This window comes from Leptopilina boulardi, unplaced genomic scaffold, assembly GCF_019393585.1.
Source record: "Leptopilina boulardi isolate dan_hultmark-lab unplaced genomic scaffold, ZJU_Lbou_2.1 LbouV2_302, whole genome shotgun sequence".
Taxonomy (NCBI): Eukaryota; Metazoa; Arthropoda; class Insecta; order Hymenoptera; family Figitidae; genus Leptopilina; species Leptopilina boulardi.
The window spans coordinates 2,216,705-2,228,749 of NW_026137866.1; the positions used below are offsets into that span (position 1 = coordinate 2,216,705).

Consider the following 12,045-nt stretch of genomic DNA (forward strand, 5'->3'; position numbering starts at 1 on the left):
TTCTTACTTTTTTTTTGCACTATTATTATATGCCGGGAAAGAGAGAGAAAAAAAAACACACTCACTTGCCACACTAACTGTAAATCGCGCGGATTATTTTTGACGATATCATCGCGCGCGCGCGCAAAATACAGAAGAAAACGGTCTGTATATTATGTACTCACCTGAAGATCAACGATGTGTAAAGTGCAATTAAATTACAATTATAATGAGTGGATTCAAAACTAATTGCCGTGCAATTTTTTTAAAAGTATCGTTAGTCAAATAATTATATTATTAACCGTTTTTCTTTATAAATATAGGACCATAATAAGTAATGCAATGTCACTTAATTATCTTCTTAAGGCAAAAATGACGTTGCCGAGAATTACTTTGATGTAATTGTAATTTAATTATTCTCCTTTATAATTCGGAACATTGTCATTAGATAATTTAGGTCAGGGGGAAAAAGTTTTTTTTATATTAATTCAGAATTGCAATAATTTTATGTATATTTTTTTTTGTACTGCAATAATCTGATTATTAATTCTTATATATAATTATAGGATTCAGAACGTTAGTTTAATTATTGCAGAGTTTTATCATTCATAGACTCGCTGAGCATGATTTTTAATTATTATATTAATTTGTTAGAAATTGGATTTAATAGAATTTTCTTTTAGCCAAATTTTCATTTGTTCGAACAATTAGAAATTCTGCTAAAAAAGAATTTGGAAAGAAATTCTATGAAATTAATTTTAGATTAATTTTTTTTAATACAATCACAATTTTTTTTCATCGATTTTTGAAAAGTAGAGGAAAAAGTTTATAGGTTTGAGAAAATTGTTTTCTGAATGATTTAATGATCTTCTTTTGCGGATTGAAAAATCCAAGAAGGACAATAATAAAAGAGGCCAGCAACAAACAATTTAACTTGATCGCGATTTCCGTTTCTCAGCAAAAGCAAGCTGAAGTAAGCGTCGAGAAGGTTTCGTGTCGAGCCACCCAGAAAATTGTCTCATTCGACTCGCTTCTTGGACAATGGCAGATGCAGCAAAGTAACGAGGGATAGAGTGAGTCTCTCTAGCTCTAGGATACCCGGAAGCAACTCTTCCGCGTCGATGTGCAGTTACCTGCCGTCAGGTACTACTATATACATGCTGCATTTGAGTCAGTCTCAACTTCTATAGCTATATGCAAACGTGTATACTGACCGGTTTCATAAAGCATTCTGCATATGCACCTTTAGAAGCCAATATATATATATTTCTGATATTATTTGCCTGATATCAGCTTCTATTCACTATTCACATAATCCAAATGATCACCCTCGGGACACAGTATTCTTGGGAGAAAACAATATGTTTCTCCATTTTTCACAAATTTAAATTGTTGTTTACCGTTATCGGATTAAGATCGTTTAATGTGATTATTAATATAATCAATATGAGAAATATTTTTTTGAAAGGAATTAAAATCATGCTTAGGAATTTATTATTGCTTTATGGTAGACCACAAAGAGGGGAAAATAGAATTGATGAATTTAAAATTTTTCCACTAAATTCTGCTAGAGCTAGTTTTAATTTTAAAATATTGATTTCTTATTGAAAAATAATCACAGGAATTGCAAAATTCTGTCAGGGAAATCTATAAAACTATTCTACGAAGACAGTCAGAACTCTAAAAAGAATTTAAATTTTTCAGACTAGTATTAAGGAACGATTATCTCGAAACTTCAAAAAATACTAAAATTTATTTTGACCTATTTCATCATCCGCTGCACCAATAAAAAAGTGCACCAAACATTTTTTGTTCCAGATTTTTTTTCTTATTTCATTGGCAGTATTCCCGAACGATTATATTGCAAATTTAATTTTTCTAGATTTTTTCCAAATATGTTTTCTAGTGTAGCTCAGCATCCGCTGGACCAATCAAAAAGTGCGCCATACATTTTTTGTTCGCTACTTTTTGCTAAAGACTTTGGCGGTATTCCCGAACGATTATCTTGAAAATTTAATTTTTCTAAATTTTTTCCAAATTTGTTTTCTAGTGTAGCTCAGCATCCGCTGGACCAATCAAAAAGTGCGCCATACATTTTTTGTTCGCTACTTTTTGCTAAAGACTTTGGCGGTATTCCCGAACGATTATCTCGAAAATTTAATATTTCGAAAATTTTTCATAAATTTATTTGAGTGTAGCTCAGCATCCGCTGGACCAATCAAAAAGTGCGCCATACATTTTTTGTTCGAGACTCCCGGGTTAAGACTTTGGCGGTATTCCCGATCGATTATCTCGCAAATTTAATTTTTCGAAATTTTTTTAAAAATTTATCTGAGTGTAGCTCAGCATCCGCTGGACCAATCAAAAAGTGCGCCATACATTTTTTGTTCGAGACTCCCGGGTTAAGACTTTGGCGGTATTCCCGATCAATTTTTTCCCAAATTTAAATTTTCGAAATTTTTTAAAAAATTTATCTGAGTGTAGCTCAGCATCCGCTGGACCAATCAAAAAGTGCTCCATACATTTTTTGTTCAGAACTTTCTTCTAATCACTATGGCGGTATTCCCGAACGATTATCTTGCAAATTTAATTTTTCTAAATTTTTTCCAAATTTGTTTTCTAGTGTAGCTCAGCATCCGCTGGACCAATCAAAAAGTGCGCCATACATTTTTTGTTCGCTACTTTTTGCTAAAGACTTTGGCGGTATTCCCGAACGATTATCTCGAAAATTTAATATTTCGAAAATTTTTCATAAATTTATTTGAGTGTAGCTCAGCATCCGCTGGACCAATCTAAAAGTGCGCCATACATCTTTTGTTCGAAACTTTTTCCCTACTTTATTGGCGGTATTCCGGAGCGATTATCTCGCAAATTTAATTTTTCTAAATTTTTTCCAAATTTGTTTTCTAGTGTAGCTCAGCATCCGCTGGACCAATCAAAAAGTGCGCCATACATTTTTTGTTCGCTACTTTTTGCTAAAGACTTTGGCGGTATTCCCGAACGATTATCTTGAAAATTTAATTTTTCTAAATTTTTTCCAAATTTGTTTTCTAGTGTAGCTCAGCATCCGCTGGACCAATCAAAAAGTGCGCCATACATTTTTTGTTCGCTACTTTTTGCTAAAGACTTTGGCGGTATTCCCGAACGATTATCTTGAAAATTTAATTTTTCTAAATTTTTTCCAAATTTGTTTTCTAGTGTAGCTCAGCATCCGCTGGACCAATCTAAAAGTGCGCCATACATTTTTTGTTCGAGACTCCCGGGTTAAGACTTTGGCGGTATTCCCGATCAATTATCTCCCAAATTTAATTTTTCGAAATTTTTTAAAAAATTTATCTGAGTGTAGCTCAGCATCCGCTGGACCAATCAAAAAGTGCGTCATACATTTTTTGTTCGAGACTCCCGGGTTAAGACTTTGGCGGTATTCCCGATCGATTATCTCGCAAATTTAATTTTTCGAAATTTTTTTAAAAATTTATCTGAGTGTAGCTCAGCATCCGCTGGACCAATCAAAAAGTGCGCCATACATTTTTTGTTCGAGACTCCCGGGTTAAGACTTTGGCGGTATTCCCGATCGATTATCTCGCAAATTTAATTTTTCGAAATTTTTTTAAAAATTTATCTGAGTGTAGCTCAGCATCCGCTGGACCAATCAAAAAGTGCGCCATACATTTTTTGTTCGAGACTCCCGGGTTAAGACTTTGGCGGTATTCCCGATCGATTATCTCGCAAATTTAATTTTTCGAAATTTTTTTAAAAATTTATCTGAGTGTAGCTCAGCATCCGCTGGACCAATCAAAAAGTGCGCCATACATTTTTTGTTCGAGACTCCCGGGTTAAGACTTTGGCGGTATTCCCGATCAATTTTTTCCCAAATTTAAATTTTCGAAATTTTTTAAAAAATTTATCTGAGTGTAGCTCAGCATCCGCTGGACCAATCAAAAAGTGCTCCATACATTTTTTGTTCAGAACTTTCTTCTAATCACTATGGCGGTATTCCCGAACGATTATCTTGCAAATTTAATTTTTCTAAATTTTTTCCAAATTTGTTTTCTAGTGTAGCTCAGCATCCGCTGGACCAATCAAAAAGTGCGCCATACATTTTTTGTTCGCTACTTTTTGCTAAAGACTTTGGCGGTATTCCCGAACGATTATCTCGAAAATTTAATATTTCGAAAATTTTTCATAAATTTATTTGAGTGTAGCTCAGCATCCGCTGTACCAATCTAAAAGTGCGCCATACATTTTTTGTTCGAAACTTTTTCCCTACTTTATTGGCGGTATTCCGGAGCGATTATCTCGCAAATTTAATTTTTCTAAATTTTTTCCAAATTTGTTTTCTAGTGTAGCTCAGCATCCGCTGGACCAATCAAAAAGTGCGCCATACATTTTTTGTTCGCTACTTTTTGCTAAAGACTTTGGCGGTATTCCCGAACGATTATCTTGAAAATTTAATTTTTCTAAATTTTTTCCAAATTTGTTTTCTAGTGTAGCTCAGCATCCGCTGGACCAATCAAAAAGTGCGCCATACATTTTTTGTTCGCTACTTTTTGCTAAAGACTTTGGCGGTATTCCCGAACGATTATCTCGAAAATTTAATATTTTGGAAATTTTTCATAAATTTATTTGAGTGTAGCTCAGCATCCGCTGGACCAATCAAAAAGTGCGCCATACATTTTTTGTTCAGAACTTTCTTCTAATCACTATGGCGGTATTCCCGAACCATTATCTCGAAAATTTAATTTTTCGAAAATTTTTCATAAATTTATTTGAGTGTAGCTCAGCATCCGCTGGACCAATCAAAAAGTGCGCCATACATTTTTTGTTCAGAACTTTCTTCTAATCACTATGGCGGTATTCCCGAACCATTATCTCGAAAATTTAATTTTTCGAAAATTTTTCATAAATTTATTTGAGTGTAGCTCAGCATCCGCTGGACCAATCTAAAAGTGCGCCATACATTTTTTGTTCGAAACTTTTTCCCTATTTTATTAGCGGTATTCCGGAGCGATTATCTCGCAAATTTAATTTTTCGAAATTTTTTTAAAAATTTATCTGAGTGTAGCTCAGCATCCGCTGGACCAATCAAAAAGTGCGCCATACATTTTTTGTTCGAGACTCCCGGGTTAAGACTTTGGCGGTATTCCCGATCAATTTTTTCCCAAATTTAAATTTTCGAAATTTTTTAAAAAATTTATCTGAGTGTAGCTCAGCATCCGCTGGACCAATCAAAAAGTGCTCCATACATTTTTTGTTCAGAACTTTCTTCTAATCACTATGGCGGTATTCCCGAACGATTATCTTGCAAATTTAATTTTTCTAAATTTTTTCCAAATTTGTTTTCTAGTGTAGCTCAGCATCCGCTGGACCAATCAAAAAGTGCGCCATACATTTTTTGTTCGCTACTTTTTGCTAAAGACTTTGGCGGTATTCCCGAACGATTATCTCGAAAATTTAATATTTTGGAAATTTTTCATAAATTTATTTGAGTGTAGCTCAGCATCCGCTGGACCAATCAAAAAGTGCGCCATACATTTTTTGTTCAGAACTTTCTTCTAATCACTATGGCGGTATTCCCGAACGATTATCTCGCAAATTTAATTTTTCGAAATTTTTTTAAAAATTTATCTGAGTGTAGCTCAGCATCCGCTGGACCAATCAAAAAGTGCGCCATACATTTTTTGTTCGAGACTCCCGGGTTAAGACTTTGGCGGTATTCCCGATCAATTTTTTCCCAAATTTAAATTTTCGAAATTTTTTAAAAAATTTATCTGAGTGTAGCTCAGCATCCGCTGGACCAATCAAAAAGTGCTCCATACATTTTTTGTTCAGAACTTTCTTCTAATCACTATGGCGGTATTCCCGAACGATTATCTTGCAAATTTAATTTTTCTAAATTTTTTCCAAATTTGTTTTCTAGTGTAGCTCAGCATCCGCTGGACCAATCAAAAAGTGCGCCATACATTTTTTGTTCGCTACTTTTTGCTAAAGACTTTGGCGGTATTCCCGAACGATTATCTCGAAAATTTAATATTTTGGAAATTTTTCATAAATTTATTTGAGTGTAGCTCAGCATCCGCTGGACCAATCAAAAAGTGCGCCATACATTTTTTGTTCAGAACTTTCTTCTAATCACTATGGCGGTATTCCCGAACGATTATCTTGCAAATTTAATTTTTCTAAATTTTTTCCAAATTTGTTTTCTAGTGTAGCTCAGCATCCGCTGGACCAATCAAAAAGTGCGCCATACATTTTTTGTTCGCTACTTTTTGCTAAAGACTTTGGCGGTATTCCCGAACGATTATCTCGAAAATTTAATATTTCGAAAATTTTTCATAAATTTATTTGAGTGTAGCTCAGCATCCGCTGGACCAATCTAAAAGTGCGCCATACATTTTTTGTTCGAAACTTTTTCCCTATTTTATTGGCGGTATTCCGGAGCGATTATCTCGCAAATTTAATTTTTCTAAATTTTTTCCAAATTTGTTTTCTAGTGTAGCTCAGCATCCGCTGGACCAATCAAAAAGTGCGCCATACATTTTTTGTTCGCTACTTTTTGCTAAAGACTTTGGCGGTATTCCCGAACGATTATCTCGAAAATTTAATATTTTGGAAATTTTTCATAAATTTGTTTTCTAGTGTAGCTCAGCATCCGCTGGACCAATCAAAAAGTGCGCCATACATTTTTTGTTCGCTACTTTTTGCTAAAGACTTTGGCGGTATTCCCGAACGATTATCTCGAAAATTTAATATTTCGAAAATTTTTCATAAATTTATTTGAGTGTAGCTCAGCATCCGCTGGACCAATCTAAAAGTGCGCCATACATTTTTTGTTCGAAACTTTTTCCCTATTTTATTGGCGGTATTCCGGAGCGATTATCTCGCAAATTTAATTTTTCTAAATTTTTTCCAAATTTGTTTTCTAGTGTAGCTCAGCATCCGCTGGACCAATCAAAAAGTGCGCCATACATTTTTTGTTCGCTACTTTTTGCTAAAGACTTTGGCGGTATTCCCGAACGATTATCTCGAAAATTTAATATTTCGAAAATTTTTCATAAATTTATTTGAGTGTAGCTCAGCATCCGCTGGACCAATCAAAAAGTGCGCCATACATTTTTTGTTCAGAACTTTCTTCTAATCACTATGGCGGTATTCCCGAACCATTATCACGAAAATTTAATTTTTCGAAAATTTTTCATAAATTTATTTGAGTGTAGCTCAGCATCCGCTGGACCAATCAAAAAGTGCGCCATACATTTTTTGTTCAGAACTTTCTTCTAATCACTATGGCGGTATTCCCGAACCATTATCACGAAAATTTAATTTTTCGAAAATTTTTCATAAATTTATTTGAGTGTAGCTCAGCATCCGCTGGACCAATCAAAAAGTGCGCCATACATTTTTTGTTCAGAACTTTCTTCTAATCACTATGGCGGTATTCCCGAACCATTATCTCGAAAATTTAATTTTTCGAAAATTTTTCATAAATTTATTTGAGTGTAGCTCAGCATCCGCTGGACCAATCTAAAAGTGCGCCATACATTTTTTGTTCGAAACTTTTTCCCTATTTTATTGGCGGTATTCCGGAGCGATTATCTCGCAAATTTAATTTTTCTAAATTTTTTCCAAATTTGTTTTCTATTGTAGCTCAGCATCCGCTGGACCAATCAAAAAGTGCGCCATACAGTTTTTGTTCAGAACATTTTGACTATTTTTTTGGCTGTATTCCCGAACGATTATCTTGCAAATTTAATTTTTTGAAAATTTTTCCAAATTATTTTTGAGTGTAGCTCAGTATCCGCTGGACCAATCAAAAAGTGCGCCATACATTTTTTGTTCAGAACTTTCTTCTAATCACTATGGCGGTATTCCCGAACGATTATCTCGCAAATTTAATTTTTCTAAATTTTTTCCAAATTTGTTTTCTTGTGTAGCTCAGCATCCGCTGGATCAATTAAAGAGTGCGCCCTACATTTTTTTCTCTTCCTTTTTTTTATTTATTTTTATGAAGTAGAGTCTCTACATCAAGTCGCTATTATGAAGCTGAAGTACTCAACGTTTATGATAAACGATATTTAAAGAAATAATTTAAAAAAATGAAAAATTTTATAATTTTTTATCTAAAAAATATTTCTGGTAGTTTTCAATAATCAAGAAATTATACAAAAATATTTTTTAGGCAAAAAATTATAAAAATTTTCATTTTAATAATTATTTCTTTAAAAATTGTTTATCATAAACGTTGCGTACTTCAGCTTCGTTCGCTTCTCAATTTTATTCGATGCACGTCTTCCGCTCAAGTTTCTTGAATTTTATGAAAATTAATGTTTTAGAAAGTGAATTGTAGTCGAAATGAAATCATATTACGAAGTATATGATTTTCTTTATATATATTTTTTAATTTTGAATAATTGAATTATGACTTGAAATATTATTCAAGATGAATATTTCATGTTTCTTTTTTTTTTTAAATTTTTTTTAAAGCCTATTTTATAATTTATATTATTCTAGGAAATAATATACTTAGTATGTTGTGACATGTGTTCAGTGAGTTCCGAATCGCGTATACTTCCATTAAAAAATAGAAGCTAGAGAGTATTAGTAAAATGGAAACCGCACACATGTTTCAATTTACATCATTAATTTTTGTAAGAGGCATTGTGGGTAATTTGAGATGGATATTTTGCAAAAGCAAAGTGCTAAGTTAGGTTTGTTTTACGCGTGGCTGATTTTCCGTCAGTTAGTTCAGTTTTAAGGTAGGTCAATCAATGAATTTTCCGATAAAACAAAAAAAAAAATGACTTCGTCGACACTCTGCTAATGTTATTTTACCGTATATAGGTACCCGATAACGTTAATGCAAAAATTTTTCCATGGTTTGTGAATTGCTTACGGCAGATGCTCTCTGAAGCGTAACGGGGTTTTCTTGAATACGACCTCGTGTATACCTACGCACCATGCAAAAGCACACATAATTTTTTTCCTTCCCGCCAAAGCGTGCGTGTGGTTTCTTGTTACAAATGCAGGAAAACAGGCGTTAATAATATCGACCGATATATTTATCAAAGTCCAATATTATGTTCTAGACTTCAAAATTCAATTAGATTTAACGCTCTCCTTCATTTAGGGAAATTCAATATTTTTTACACTTGAAAAAATATTTTTTTGATTCAAATAATCTTTTACTTGACTATTATCAAATAAATATATTTATTTGAATCTACATGGAAAAATTTTTTCACCTGGAACATTGATAAGTTTCACTGAAACAGCGATATATTTCATTAAAATAGCGAAAGTTTTTTTTTGTTATTCTAGAGAAACATATCGTTGTTTCAAATAAAGATTTTTTTCTCTGTAATAAATTGTATCTGAACCAATAATTTTTGTATTTGAAACAAATATAATGTTTTGAAACATTTTATTATTTGATTATAAACTATAATAATTATTTAATACAAGTAAATATTTATTTTTTATAAACTATAATAATTATTTAATACAAATAAATATTTTTTTTTATAAACTATAATAATTATTTAATACAAATAAATATTTATTTTTTATAAACTATAATAATTAAATATTTATTTAATAATAGTCAAGTAACCGAATATTTAAATCAAATAAATTTGTAAGAGAAAATAAAAATAATTAAATTGCAAAATAAAATAGTTCTTTGAATCATTGTATATTTTTAGGATTTTTAGAAGACATTCTTTTAAATTAGAAAAATTGCATCAAATTAAAAGAAAGTTAAATTAAAGAATCTAAATTTTTGTCATGTAAGGACAAAGAATCTTTTTTTTAACTTCTCTAATTAATCTCTTTAAAAGTTCATTAGTCTACGAAGTATTTAAATTGGATTACCATAAGATTCTTGAGTAACATATCCAATTTCGGTTAATTCTATAAAAAAAAAAAATGTTACTTTCCTTGCACGAAATTCTAGTCTAGTTTTTCATTCGAACCATGTATAAATATTTTTAGATACAAATACAATTTTTAGATAAAAATAATTTAGAAAATAAATTTTATTTGGTTTAAATAAAATTTATTTAAAACAAATAGTAAATATTTATTTGGTTTAATAAAATTTATTTAAAATAAATAATAAATATTTGTTTCAAATAAATGTTAATAAAATATTTCTCTGCGAGAAAAGAAAATTTCAATTTCAAATAGATTCAAAAAATAATATTTAATTACATAAATTTATGTTAATTTCGAATTGAAAAAATAGTAAATGCAAAAACAATAACATACAGTGGCCTCTGAAATATGCAAAATGACTTTTGCTGCTTATTTCTTTTTTTTTTCTTAAATTTATAAGGCTTTAAAAAAAAGAGAGACTTGATTTAATGTGCCTGCGAGCAAGTACAAAATATTGTTGAGTGCTGTGCGTATAATGAGCCGGAAGTTTTTTTTTCACCCTTTTATTTTTTTTTTTATTAATATCCATAAGCACTCTACCTAATGTTTTTTTTTTTGTTTCTTTCATTTTGTAATGAGAGGGATGTTTACGTGACAAAAAAGAGTTTAAAAAAAAAAAATAAAAATAATATATATATATTTTTTTTATTCTGGCTGTGCATGCATGCCACCCACAGGGAGTGGAAACGTTGGAAGTGGTGGAAGTTGTGAGGCTGATAGAACGGGTTTCGGGAGCGGTGGAGGTGGTGGTGCTGGACGCCCGCAACCACGTGCACGGCGTACGCAACGTCGTGTCACTCACTCCGAGAAACGCTATCACTCAGGTAGCGTGTTTCGAGTTTACTTTTCGGGTTTAATCAAAGCAAAATTTTATGAGTCAACAAAAAAAAAATAAAAATAAATAATTTTCCCTAAATTTGAAATATTAAAAATTATTAATTTTTTTTAATTTTTATAATAAAATGTTTTTTTAATAAAATTTTTTCAATATAAATATTACAATTAAAATTTTTTATAAACAAATTTTTTTTTTTAATTTTTTTATTTTTTATTATTAAATAAATATTGCAAATAAAAGAAATAATAGCAATAATAATATAATTAAAAATATAAATTGAAATTGACGATTTTCTTATTTCTTCGTACTTTTTTTTTAAGATAAAAAAATTATTTCATTGTTATTAATATAAATTAGCAGATTAGAAAAAAAGGTATTGTTCGCTGCTTTTTGTTCTCATTTCATTTGTATCAAAAACGTGACTTTCGAAGAATAACTTCTTTTATTTTATACAAATTTTTTTAAATTTATTCTTATATCAATTTCAAATAGAAGTGTTCTTGAGATTTTTTTTTTTATGTATTTGCAATATTTTTAAAACTCATTTAATAATTTTTTTTTATTTTCAAGGGGAGAAAAAAGGAAAAGAATTTTTTTGTTTTAATATTTAAAATTCTTAATAAAAATATTTCCTTCGAAAAATTGATATATGATAAAAAATATGACTCATATTATTTTGTCCCGAAAAGAATTTTAGGAAAATGTCTTTTTCTGTTTGCCCTTTGTGATATGTGTTAGTGTGTAGAATTTTTTTCGTGTTTTCTATTTATTTCTTTTTTTTTTTTCCTATCAAATGAAAAATTTTTGAAAATCGCTTACATATGCTTTAGATTTTGGTATTTGCTTTAATTAGTAGAAAAAAAACAACCTTTAACCCACAATTTTTGTTATTTAGAAAAAAAAAACATAAAAATTTCGTTACATCCTTATCCTTATCATAATTTGTTTAAGATTAAAATATTATGAATTTAACCGATAAATTTCTATAAAAAATAATCGTATTATTTGTTTTTGAAATCTGTTTATGTATCTAGTCTTTGTCTTGTTTTTTTTATTTTTTTTATTTATTTAGTTTTTTCTTTTTTGTTTAAAATTGATCCACTTTAATCCTATTTGTTTTTTTTCAATGTTTCTCGTTACCCAATTTATCCAATAATTTTGCTGAAGTTTGAATAACTCTTCCTCAGTTTGGAATTTATGAGGAAATTTTCCAGGAACAAAATATGAAGCTTAATATGAGAGCAGTCTGACAATGAGCAGTGTTGATTGTTAAATACTTTACAGTGGTCGTTAAC

The 12,045-nt window shown here is 30.6% G+C and overlaps 1 protein-coding gene across 8 annotated transcripts in view; it reads left to right on the forward strand.

The window, feature by feature from the left end:
* The window catches only part of LOC127282827 (disco-interacting protein 2), a 41,513-nt gene that overhangs the window by 13,647 nt on the left and 15,821 nt on the right, over positions 1-12,045 (forward strand). For 5 of the 8 annotated variants that reach the window (XM_051307345.1, XM_051307341.1, XM_051307347.1 and 2 more), the window contains exon 3: positions 10,590-10,736. The exons of the other annotated variants lie outside the window; for them this stretch is intronic. In XM_051307345.1, coding sequence (XP_051163302.1) covers positions 10,590-10,736 — 147 coding nt within the window. The remainder of the gene's footprint in view (positions 1-10,589; positions 10,737-12,045) is intronic. 8 annotated transcript variants of the gene reach the window in all.